Source organism: Phaseolus vulgaris, chromosome 6 (assembly GCF_051622355.1).
Source record: "Phaseolus vulgaris cultivar YP4 chromosome 6, ASM5162235v1, whole genome shotgun sequence".
Classification (NCBI taxonomy): Eukaryota; Viridiplantae; Streptophyta; class Magnoliopsida; order Fabales; family Fabaceae; genus Phaseolus; species Phaseolus vulgaris.
In genome coordinates, this window is record NC_143503.1 from 18,599,489 (window position 1) to 18,612,376 (window position 12,888).

General features: G+C 35.1%; 3 protein-coding genes across 3 annotated transcripts; 2 read left to right on the forward strand and 1 right to left on the reverse strand.

Moving 5' to 3' along the window:
* The first annotated feature begins 583 nt into the window (after positions 1-583).
* On the forward strand, positions 584-3,257 carry LOC137831118 (GDSL esterase/lipase At4g10955). Its single transcript, XM_068638658.2, has 2 exons — positions 584-938; positions 2,087-3,257. Exons 1-2 carry the CDS (start codon positions 736-738, stop codon positions 3,096-3,098), a joined length of 1,215 nt encoding a protein of 404 aa, XP_068494759.1. The 5' UTR covers positions 584-735; the 3' UTR covers positions 3,099-3,257.
* A 2,715-nt stretch (positions 3,258-5,972) lies between these two features.
* LOC137833395 (uncharacterized) lies at positions 5,973-7,604 on the forward strand. Its single transcript, XM_090303892.1, has 5 exons — positions 5,973-6,343; positions 6,591-6,780; positions 6,979-7,170; positions 7,249-7,356; positions 7,521-7,604. The coding sequence occupies exons 1-5, from the start codon at positions 5,973-5,975 to the stop codon at positions 7,602-7,604; spliced, it is 945 nt and encodes a 314-aa protein (XP_090160018.1).
* An 847-nt stretch (positions 7,605-8,451) lies between these two features.
* Positions 8,452-12,419, reverse strand: LOC137833396 (uncharacterized). Its single transcript, XM_090303894.1, has 5 exons — positions 12,320-12,419; positions 11,809-11,892; positions 9,391-9,563; positions 9,062-9,316; positions 8,452-8,655 (listed from the first exon to the last, which is right to left on the reverse strand). The coding sequence occupies exons 1-5, from the start codon at positions 12,417-12,419 to the stop codon at positions 8,452-8,454; spliced, it is 816 nt and encodes a 271-aa protein (XP_090160020.1).
* Between the last annotated feature and the right edge of the window lie 469 nt (positions 12,420-12,888).

Sequence of the window (12,888 nt, forward strand, 5' to 3'; positions counted from 1 at the left end):
ATTAAAATTAATTTTTATTTAATAATTTTTTTAACAAAGAATTAAAAGACTTATTTTAATAATGAATATCTTAATCTATTTTTTAAAATTATTGTTTTGTTTTTAGTTTAAATGAATATATCCTATTAATTTTCATTTATTAACTTTATACCATCTTATAACTCTTTGTCCCACTATAATATATATATATAATTTATTCTTTTATATTTTCGTGGAATAATTTTAATCTAACATGCTTTAATTTTCCATTTGTACTATTTCTTATTGAACTATTTAATTATTTATCTCTTTTAGTTTATGTTTTATATTTTATCCCTAAATTAAAATTTAATCATTAACAAAATTATCAATACTTAAAATAATCTTATTTAACAATTTAAAGTTTCTGTTATTAATTTAAAATATAAAACTATTTTTTTATAAGTCTACAATTTATACATTAAAAATAGTTATTACAAATTTTAATTATATAAAAAATATTTTTTATAAGATATATAAAAATAGTAGACAAAATTTTATTTTATTTTTCATTCATTATTCCGTTGAACAAAAACGGACGATGTGGGATATGGTCGTAATATGACCGTTACATAGTGGGATCCGAATTGTGAATGTTTTGAATTTCGTTGTTATTTTATTGTTGTAAGCACAACAATAGAATCCTTAAGCAACTAGTTCCCACAAAGGAAAGACACTCTTTTTCACACTTTCCCTCTTTCTCTCTGCAGCATCACCATGAACAGACAAATCACAAGCCCAGTGATCAAAGAAGAAGAAGACGAAGGAACAAAGGAAGTGGTTCAAGAAAAAGAGGAAGGAACAAAGGAAGTGGTGGTTCAAGAAAAAGAGGAAGAAGCGTCTCACCCTTACGCCTTTCATGTCTCTGGTCCTCGCAATTTGACCAACCTTAACTGGAGAGACCTTATCAGTTCTAGCTGGTGGGTATGCCCTTTTCATGTTTTCCTTTAATTCTTCTGAATCTGAGATAAATTTAGGTTTTTGGCATGTGGGGTTGTTGCCTTTTGGACCCATTTGGCCAATGGTTGAACCTTAGTGTGGAAAGTGTAATTTGGCTTCTGGGTATGGTTGCCTTGAAGTTGTTAGTGTGATGGGATTTTAGATTTTAGCATGAGGCTGCAAAGTTTGAAAATGGGTTTGTAGGGAGTTTGAATTTTGGGGTTCGATTGAAAATGTAGAAATTTTATCCGAAGGGTTTGAATTTCAGTCTTTTGGACTGAGAATTTTCATCAAATGGCAAACGTAGCAAGATGTTTCTTGGATATGATCTAACTGATTGTTTGATGTGTATCTTCTTTTAGTTTCCTTATATGTTGATCGTTCATATGCCTTATGGGTCTTTGACTTGTGTATTAATCTGGGCCTAACTTTTTTACTTTGCGAGATTTAATTTGTTTTGAAGTTGAACTGGTTTAATTATAGCATTCATTCTTAGTTTTCTTTAATTAAGTATTTAGAATAGAATTTTTGGTCTGATCATTCATGCTGTGTATAACTTATATTTTAAAACTACATATTTTTTCTTGAATTTTTAAATTTATTATTCCTTTAAAGTAGGTCAAACGACCCATTGACCCACAAATCTAACATAGCCAAATTGAACCAAAAATTCATAACCCCTTCAGAATATTTTGAATATGGATGAGATCAGACTGTGGTATTGTTATTACTTGGTTCGTTGGATTGGACCCATCAGATTAGATCGTTTATTTTAACATAAAAAATTTGAAAATCATAATCTTTTTCTCATTCATTCTTGTTCATAAAACTCTTCACTACATGGTCTCTTTGAACTCTAGCAAAAGTGTCTTATTCTTCACAGATGCCATTTTGATCCTGATGGAAAAGCATCCAAGTTATACTGGCTCAGAGCACATTCTTGCAATGTATGTGTATACTGATGAGTATTAAAACTCTTCACTACATGGTCTCTATGAACTCTAGCAAAAGTCCCTTATTCTTCACAGATGCGATTTTGATCCTGATGGAAAAGCATCCAAGCTATACTGGCTCAGAGCACATTCTTGCAATGTATGTGTATACTGATGAGTATTTTGTTTGTATGCAGGAAGGATGCAAATTACAAAAGAACTGTCATTGCTTGTTTTATACAGGCAGTTTACCTGCTTGAACTTGACAGACAGGAGAACCGAACACAAGAAAATGCTCTAGCTCCAAATTGGTGGATTCCCTTCAAGTACAAGCTCACACAAACGTTGATTGATGAAAGAGATGGATCCATTTTTGGTGCAATACTTGAATGGGACAGATCTGCAGCAATGGCTGACTTAGTACTAATTAGACCAAGTGGTGCCCCCAAAGCTGTTTTAGCTCTGAGAGGAACATTGCTCAAAAGCCCTACAATGCGAAGAGACATCGAAGATGACCTTAGATTTCTTGCCTGGGAAAGCCTGAAGGGCTCTGTCAGGTTTAAGGTAGCTTTGGAGGTACTAAAATCAGTCTCGGACACATATGGAAGCAGCAATGTTTGCATTGCAGGGCATTCATTGGGAGCTGGTTTTGCTCTTCAAGTGGGAAAAGCATTGGCAAAGGAAGGCATCTATGTGGAGACACATTTGTTCAATCCACCTTCTGTTTCACTAGCCATGAGTCTGAGAAACATTGGAGAAAAGGCTGAGTTGGTTTGGAAGAGACTTAAGTCCATGCTTCCTTCTTCAAGTAGTGAAGAAACTGAAGCTGTTAGCAGTGGACTGAAGAGTTGGATACCACGGTTATCTAGCTTCAAGAATGCTGGTTTTGGGGTGGGAAAATGGGTTCCTCATTTGTATGTAAACAACAGTGACTATATATGTTGCTCTTATACAGACCCTGAATGCTCAGAGGAGAAGAATGATGCTGAGAAGGAGAATGTTGGTCCAACAAATGGACAAGTTGCAGCAAAGTTGTTTGTGGTCACCAAGGAAAAGCAGAAATTTCATGAAGCTCATGCCTTGGAACAATGGTGGTCTAGTGATGCACAACTTCAACAGGCTAATAGCAAACTCATAAGCAGACAGCTTAAATCTTTGTATACAAGTGCTGTTTCTTCGCCTGTAATGCAGGGAAAACTACCTAGGTAACAATGGTTTGTGAAATAAGTTGAAAAAAGTACCTAGGTAACAATGGCTTGTGAAATAAAGTTCTAAGTCTTAATTATACTTTTTGCTTTCTTATATTTTTCCTGCAAACAAATTGTATCATTGTTTTGCTTATAATGAAGCCATTCTTTGATGATTTAATTGTTTCATTCTCAAGTTTATATGCATCACCAATTTTCTTTTTAATCGAAGATGCTGAAGTATTAGAGATAGTGATGGAAGAGCAATTTCATGATTCAAAATTATTTGGTCCAATTTAATCACCAAATATATTATTATAAAAGAGTAAATTTATTGGTTGTAGAACCATTAACCGATTTCAAGAGAAAGTTTTTCATATTGAAAATTATAAATCTTATGTTTATCTGGTTGATGAAATATTGCTGGAAATATTTACATTTTTTTAAAATAAAAGAGTAATATATTATTTTTATTAATATTTTTAATTTATTGTTATATTAATTTATTAATAAGAGTAGTAACATTATATTTTTTCCATTAATTTCTTTTTATTTTAGCTCTGAGAAGTTGGAGAGTCTCGCCGTTCATGAGAATGTTATTGTGGAAAGTTTGGAAAAAAAAAACATTTTCAATGGAAATGTAAACAATTCCCAATTTTTTTATTTTGGATAAAATAAAAGTTTTACTTCTACAAAATATCCATTAAATATTTTTTTTTCTCTGATAAATTATGATATTTAGTCCTCGGTCCCTAATAATTTTATTTGAACATTGTCCTTCCTAATATTTTATTTTATTTTATTTTTAACCCTAAAAAGAACTTGAAAAGAAAGAAGTCTTGGGTCTGTATTGGATAACACAAGCTCACTCCATAATGTGGAGTTCACCTTATCACATAATACGAGGAAGGCAATTGCTTCCTGCACCCGATCAATTATGACTGGTACCCGACGAATTTCAAAAATTTCCATTGTGCCCTTCTCTTCTTTATTTTGAAAAATATTGTATGGTAAGGTAGAGGAAGTTCATTGTTGTGTGAAGCTTTGCTTTGATCTGCAAAAGAGGAGGTTACATTCATTGTTGTGCACGGACATTCAGTGTAAGCTTCGTTTGCCAAGTTAATGAGGTAAGTAATCAATTTTCAGTCATTTCTGATTTATCGTTTGAGCTCAGCTGGTCCTGGATATCGGCATCCGGAAGTATGTTTTTTTCACTATGGATATTAAAATCCAGAAGTCAAATTTTTCAATTACGGATGTCAACATCCGGAAGTGTGGTTCTTTGCTTCCGAACGCCCATGTCCGTAGGTCATAATTGGCTTACGGATGTACATATCCAGAATTGTTTTATGCAATCCGGATGTATATATTCGGAAGCTAACTGTTGATATTTTTTTTTGTTATGGATTTATTTATCCGGAAGCTAAGTGTTCATTTTTTTTTCAGTAGCCCAATGGATACAACAGAGTCATACATAGGAGTTTTAGGGGAGATTGATGTGTGGAATGGATTAGATGTTGTTGATATGGAGCAATCAATAAGTTATAACGCATTAGATAATGAACACAGGGCACATGAGTGTAGTGAGGCATTTTCTACAGATGAGGTATGGTCAATGTTGGGTTGTGAATGCTTTTTTTATGAATTGTTTTAAAATTTGGCATATATTATTGTAGGTATTCTGTGATCGAGATGAGATGTTAGAGTGGGCGAGAAGTGTTGGCTATAGTTATAGGTTTGTTATTGTTACATTAAGGTCGGATACATGGACGGGCCAACGAGGAAGGATGACCTACGTATTGTTAGGTTGTAAGAGAGGAGGTAAATACAAATGGTATAAAAAAGAAGTAGATTTCAGTCGAACGGGAAGTAGGAAGTGTGAGTGTCATTTCAGATTGCGAGGCAAACTAGTCAAAGGTGGTCAAGGGTGGATGGTTGAATTAATTTGTGGTTCTCACAATCATGACTTGGCAGAGACAATGGTGGGTCATCCGTATGCGGAAGGTTAAGTATAGAGGAAAAGGTTATGGTTGAGGATATGACTAAAACTTCGGTCAAGGCAAGAAATATTTTACTAACCATGAAAGAGAGAAATGAGAAGAATGTGACGACGATTAAGTAGGTTTATAATGCAATCACTGTTCACTGAAGATCGTAACGAGGTCACAGAACATAAATGCAACAACTTATGTTGTTACTGGAGCGAGACAGGTACGTGCATTGGTGTAGGTGTGATGAGGTCTCGAATATTGTGCAAGATATATTTTGGACACACCCAAATTCAGTTAAACTGGTCAACTCATTTAATATTGTCATATTAATGGACAGTACGTACAAGTATAGGATGCCGTTACTTGAGGTTGTTGGGATTACGTCAACATGTTTGACTTTCTTCGTTGCATTTTGTTTACTAGCAACAGAAAAGGAAAATATTTTTTTGTGGGCCCTTGACAGACTTAAAGGGTTGTTTCTAAGAGTTGATTCATGCCCTAGGGTGGTGGTATGTGATATAGATGTTTCCTTAATGAATGTAATTAGAATGGTGTTTCCTGAAGCTTATAATTTGCTCTATCGATTTCACATTGATAAAAATGTGAAAGCAAAATGTAAAATGTTGGTGCATCCAAGAGAGGCATGGGATCAAGTAATGGAAGTGTGCGGATCTGTTGTGGATTGTGATATTGTTGAGGCCTTTGAAGATCGTGTCAATGCTCTTCGAGTTGTCTGTTCTCCATGGCCTATATTTGTTGATTATGTGATGGATACATGGTTACATCCACATAAAGAAAAATTTGTGAAGGCATGGATAGATAAGGTGATGCACTTAAGAAACACAACAAGTAACAAAGTTGAGGCGGCACACTAGAACCTAAAAAGAGTTCTTCAGAATTCTTCGATGGGGGATTTATGTTTCTGCTGGGATTCCATTAATAGGATGATTATTTTACAACATAATGCAATCAAAGCTTCATTCCAAAAGAGTCTGCATGTGGCTGGACATCGGTTTAAGGTTACAGCTTACAAAAAATTGATAAGTTTTGTGTCTAAATATGCTTTGAACCTTATTTCAGAAGAGGTTGATAGGGTTAAATCAGTGGGGTTTGATAAAAGTAGGTGTGGATGTACTCTTACATGTACTCATGGTCTTCCTTGTGCGTGTCAATTGGCTTCGTTTGGTGTTGGTGGCATACCACTTAAATCAGTACATGTAATGTGGACTCGTTTAAGCTTTGAAGACATTCCAACTGAACAATCTTCATCTGAGTTGTCAGTTGATAGAGTTTGAGGTCATCGCGAAGCGGTTCAAAGAGTTGGATGTTGCAGGTAAGGTTAACATCAAAAGTAAATCGTAGGAGATTGCCTTTCCAGAGAAGACATCTATTTACGCACCAGATCATAAGGTGAAAACAAAAGGTGCTGTAAAGATGTCTCGTCCTACCAAATTCATGAGATCAACTAAGCGATTCCCTTCTTATTTTGAACATGTGGATTTCTTACACTCATAACATGATAGTTGTGCAAGCAAAAAATCTAATGAAGGAAGCTTACCAGAAATTGTACCAGCAAAATGTATTCCTTTCCTTGATCAGTTCCCTGTAGGGTATCATCCAAACATTGTTGATGTTGTCGACGTTAAGGCTGATGGCCATTGTGGCTACCGTGTTGTTGTTGCCCAATTGGGAATGGGAGAGGAGTCATGGGCTGTTGTTCAAATGAATTTGTTAAAAGAACTAAGTGAATAGAGACAAGAATATGTTTAACTCTTTGGTGTTGATGATAGATATGAATACTTGAAGAAGTCACTTCTAGTGGAGCACATGTCTATGGTACCAACCACTAACACCCTTTCATTTTTACATTGCATTTCTTCATTTAACTTTGTTTCTCAATTGTACTTGCAGGCAGGAACATATAAGTGGATGACAATTCCAGACATGGGATATGTTATTGCAAATCAGTATAATGTCATTCTTGTTTCTTTGTCCATGTTACAATCATTGAGTACTTTTCCTCTAAGAACCCAAGCATCAAGTAACTTCTGTCATCACCGAATCATTGCAATTGGGCATGTCCACGGAAATCATTTTGTGCAGGTATAAACTAAACCAATCAAAAACTTTCTCATACTGCTAAATTAGGATTTATGTACCTTATATTTATTACCTTTGTAGGTCAAGCTCAAAGATGGTTGTCCAATTCCACCTATAGATATATTGTGGGCATCACATCGTTATCCTACGACCCAAACTTGGTCAACATACTACGCTAACCGGATACAAGTTTATACACAACTAATGTCAATTAGACGATATTTGTAATCATAACATTTGTAATAGATACTTAATGTTTAGGTTTATGGATGTTTAGTACATTTGCAATGGTTATGTATTCAATACATTTTCAATGTTTAATAGCTTTTGGAACTGTCCTACATAATTATCAGGTGCCTACGGATGGGCATATCCAGAAGTTAGTGAAGTGCCTGCGGATAAAAATATCTAAAAGTCAAAATGTTGTCTGCGGATAAAAATATCCAGATGTCAAAATGTTGCCTGTGGATAAAAATATCCGGAAGTCAAAATTTTGCTTGCGGATAAAAATATCCAGAAGTCACAAATGTTCCTGCGGATGTCCATATCTGGAAGTGAGTGAAGTGCCTGCGGATGTCCATTGAAATACTAAAACATTGTAATAAGGTTCAAATACATTTAAACATATAAATAAGGTTCAAATACATTATCCTGATACATTATCATAATACATTGTCAATCACTCCTACGTGCATATCTCCTGACATATACAACTCTATCATTAGTCGCTCCTCGTGCTAACATAATGGTTGCTTGTATGCCTTCCCAAACAGGGGTGCCCTCCACGACATCACCATGATTAAGTAATGGTTGCAATGTTTGTATAATTCTACGACAAATACCCTACAAGCATGAATGACATACTATTAGAAAAAGATATTACAAATTAATACGTACACATTGTTAGAAGCATACCAGAGCAGGATGTTCAGGATGTGACTCCTCAGGATGACTTGGCACTGCTTCGTGATCACGTGCATCTGAAGGTACGGGTACAAAACGCTCATTTGTATTAATCACATATGGATGTGATACAGATCTAAACCAAGATATGTACTCTTCAACGCAAGCATCAGGATAAGGTGCTATGGCATAATCATGTATGACATAATCATTGAAATGTAACCATCGACGGTCCATTTCATCTGTATCCGGATGACCATGTCCAAGTACAAATGGGTTGTAAGGGATGATCTGTGTATATCCATACTGACGCAGAACATATTTTGGCATGTGCAATTGTGTCCAATTTCTAAGCCTCAAATAACCACAGAATAAGGAAATTCACTCGAATGGACGCTCTTTCTTGTGCTCGTTGTATGGACAAAACCGAATGAAAGCTGATGTCAATGTATCCAATTGTGATCGAACAACAACAATTGAAGTACCTTTTCCAGCATCATACAACCTACACCGAGGTTGGTCTTCAGAATACAGTGCTTGCATACGTCTCATCCCTATAGACGGGAAGTGCTCATAAATCCACCCCTACAACAATGTCGCATAACCAGCTAATTGCTTAGTGTTTGCATAACTTCAATCTCCTAGCTGCTCATACATGTGAGTTAGGGCAGCTAATGCCCAAGAATATCCACCAGTAAGCCTCAAATCAACAAAAAAACTCAAGATAAAACACACTGACTGATGTAGCACTCTTGTTCGCAAAAATAGTGCATCCGACAAGGTGAAGTAAGTAAGCTCTGGCAGCCACAATCCACTGCCTCCTTGAGCATGCGTCTTCATACACATCTCTTAACCAACTCAGGCGCACATGAGCTCCCCGACAGTGTCTTGTTTCTTCAGATGCAAGTCCATGGTCAACACGGAGGGATTCTACCAATAAATCATTCACCGAATCTGAATCTTAGGTTTCCTGCGTGTAAAAATAACCAACAATGGGTAAATGCAACAAATTTGACACATCATCAAGAGTGATAGTCATCTCCCCAACCGGTAAATGAAAATAGTTTGTCTCTTCATGCCACCTCTCTACAAAAGCACACAACAGTCCTCGGTCTAAACTCTCATAACTAGCATGAAGCAAACCACCTAAGCCAGACAATTCTACAACAGCCTGTATGTGCTCATGAGGTGCTCCTAACTTATTTATCTTCCTCCCATGTGAAACGACCTTCAGCTCACCACGATCCTACAATAATCAACATATATCATCAATAATTCAGAATACATACCAAATACAACAAAATATTTTTCATTACTTACCAAACCATCCCACAATTGTTTGGCAACATGATGTTCATAATTAACGAGTAAGGACTTATCCAATGGCCCTCTTGGATAACCTTCATCATCAACTTCAACTTCTTCTTGTTCAATATAATCTTCAAATTGTTCATTTGAAATTGAAGTACTAGGGCCACCCCGTTTTCTTCTAACTGATGCAGTTGGTCACACACAATCCAAATTAGAACTTCTTCCACCTCTAGTCCGCACCATCTTACATTTCATAAAAATAACATTCAATTTAACATATATAAAAAATTATAACACATATAGTATAAAACAACAAATGAAAAATTCCATAGAAGTCAAGTGCCCTAAGTACCTAACACTCATACGGATATTAATATATGCAGAACAACAACAACATTTTGGATAAAAATATCCGCAAGTCAAATGTATCTTACAGACAAAAATATCCGGAAGGCATTATTGAAGTGCGGATAAAAATATCTGGAAGCCATTATTGAAGTGCGAATAAAAATATCCGGAAGCTATTATTGAAGTGCGGATAAAAATATCTGGAAGCCATTAATGAAGTGCAGATATAAATATTCGGAAGCCAATAATGATTTGCGGATAAAATTATCCGGAAGCCACTATTCTACAGTGGATAAAAAACTACGATGACGAAGGATACCTTGACTTCTTCGACAATGGTTCCCTCTGCCTGCGATGATGAAGGTCACTCATGGCGAAGCAAACAAACAGAGCGAAGGTGGCTGACGGTGTCTCACGGTGCCTCACAGTTCCTGCGGCTACTGCTTCACGCACAAAGGAAGAAGAAGAACAATAGGGTTGCGTGCATGACATTGGGTGCATATCACATTTTATGTATTTTTAAATTCATTAAGGGTAATTTGGTCTTTTCGTACATGTGATTGGGTGCCAGTTAAAAATCATCGGGTGCAGGGAGAATCTACCTACGAGGAAAATGTTATCTGTGCTCCCAAAATTTCTCTTCGGACCTAATAATTGTATTTTAACAATAATTGTTAAACATACATTCAAAACATTTAGGCTTTTATGGTTTTTGAAAAAATATTATAAAAATATTATTTTTATTTATCTTGGATAATAAATAAAGTAATTTTGATAATTTATTGAAAATGTAATATAAAACACTAAAAACTAAGCAAAGAAATAATAATTGATTAAGATAGTTTTCAACATTAACTTTTTATCATTTAATATAACACAACCTAAAGAGAACATGTGAAAAAGGAAAATTTATATAAGTGTGGCTTTTTGCTAGTTTAAGCAAAGGCATGTCAACCTCGCTCTATTAAGATAACTTACTCTTGAACATTTTCAACTTATTAAATCAATTTGGTGTAATATCTCATTTTCTATTCTATGAATCTGTCCAATGGAGCCAAGTGCGAGACTTGCCAAAGAAGAAAGACCAGAAGTCGAGTCCGCCATCCAGTTTACCCGAGGTTAACTAGTTAGAACAATTCCATCATTTTGATAAGATGTGTACTAGTGTTTATTAAAAATAACATTGTTCCCACTGTCACACAATTGGCTTATGCTTAGTAGGTTGGGTTTAAGACCATCTGCTAGTAAAACATTGTTAATATACATGGAAGGTTTCAAACTTACCTGGCCACCACCAATCACCTGGTTGTATTGTTTTTCTTCAAAGATGGCCTTTCCTTCTTTCTTCTGTTTGAAGTCTTGGAATATGGACCTTTCTCCTGTCATGTGACATAAGCAACCACTATCTAGGTATCATGAAAGGGGTTTCCTTGTTGGAATTGAGGACATCTACAAGAGGTATTATTTTCTCTTTAGGTACCCATTAAGTTTTGGATCCTTTCTTGTTAGTTTTCTTGGGTTCACTCTTAGATGAATCATTAGACGATGCAAATGATGAGATGTAAGATGATAAAGGTATATGCATGCGTTGGAACTTCTTTTGAACATAACCTATATAATTTGTAGCCTTGCTATTATGGATTAAATTGGACTCACTTTCTTCCATTTTGAACATTTCATATTAAGTTCTTAGAAGATTTAGTTTGTTTTGTCTCACTTCCTTGGATCCTTCATGATATAAGGCGAAAGTCTCCTACATATGATTTATGCTTACCATGGCGTGAATTTTAGACACTTCATCTTCAGATAGAGCACATAAAAGGAGATGTCTAGCTTTATCATTTAATTGAGACAATGCTATCTACTTTTCGTTCCAAGAATGCTAATCAGTGGGATTTCTAGAAGAATCAATTAATAAAGGAATACCTTTCTTGATGACGTTCAGGAGTTCAACATTTTTGTATTCCAAAAATGTTGTTATCAGTTTCAATTAATCACATTTCTCTTCCATTACTTGTTGATGGCTTATCCTTCAAATTCCATGAATTCACCTAGGATTGTTTCCTGTAAATAACTAACTCCTGAGGTTAGCTCTAATACCAATTGAAGGTACAATTGGCTCTAGATGGGGGCTTGAATAGAGTTTGAACTCAATTCCCAAATCTGAAAAACAAAGCAAATACAACGTTTAACAAATAATAGGAAGAGAGAAATGCACACAAAATTTATATTGGTTCCCCTTGAGCAACCCACTCAATAGCCTTTCACTATCTTTAGTATTCTCCACCTCTTTAGGTACATCGGTATTCTACACCTCTACAGGTCCACCTAGTATTCTAAACCTCTATAGGTTTACCAAATATTCTCTACCTCTTTGCGAAACTAATTCTAATCTCCCATGAGATGAAAATCTCTTTATAATACGAAAACCTATCTATCGGGAGAACAATGAAAGCTCTAAGGATATACTTCACATTGTGAAGGATTTACAATAGTTTAACTCAACCCAATTCTCACAAGTTTCTCTTTACTAGTATATATGAAAGTGTATAAGCACAATTCTAGACACAGCTAAAAATATTTTTTGTACCGTTGAATACATCATATATTGTTTGTATGTACTTCACCACTGTGTTCTTCACCCTTGAGGTTGTTATTGTGTCAGTAGATGATGAATAACTCTCATTCATGACTTCTTTTTGACAAGACATTTTTAAATTTTTATTTTGAAATAATTTTCAATATTAAGAGACAATTTGCACTGAGCCAAAAATGTTTTCTTCTGGATCTTTTATTGATTAAAAGATCATTCATTTGACTGAAGGAGATATCATGGTATTCACTTGATATTTACTTTCTATTGTACTTAGCTATGATGCAAGTGACCTTATTTCATTGCACTTTTTATTTCTTGTGTAGAGTTGTTATTTGTATATAGACATTCCAGTCATGGATAAGCAACAAGATGTAATTGCATTGGTGCAGAAAAAGTGAAAAACAACGGTTATTTTAGCATTAACACAATGACTCTTGGATCGTTGTGTTTAAATACGTAGTCTATTCTCTTGAGACATAGATGGCGGCTATTTGACTATTGTGTTTATCTCATACATAAACGACAGTTTCTACCATAGCAGTCACTTTAGACCCTTCCATGCA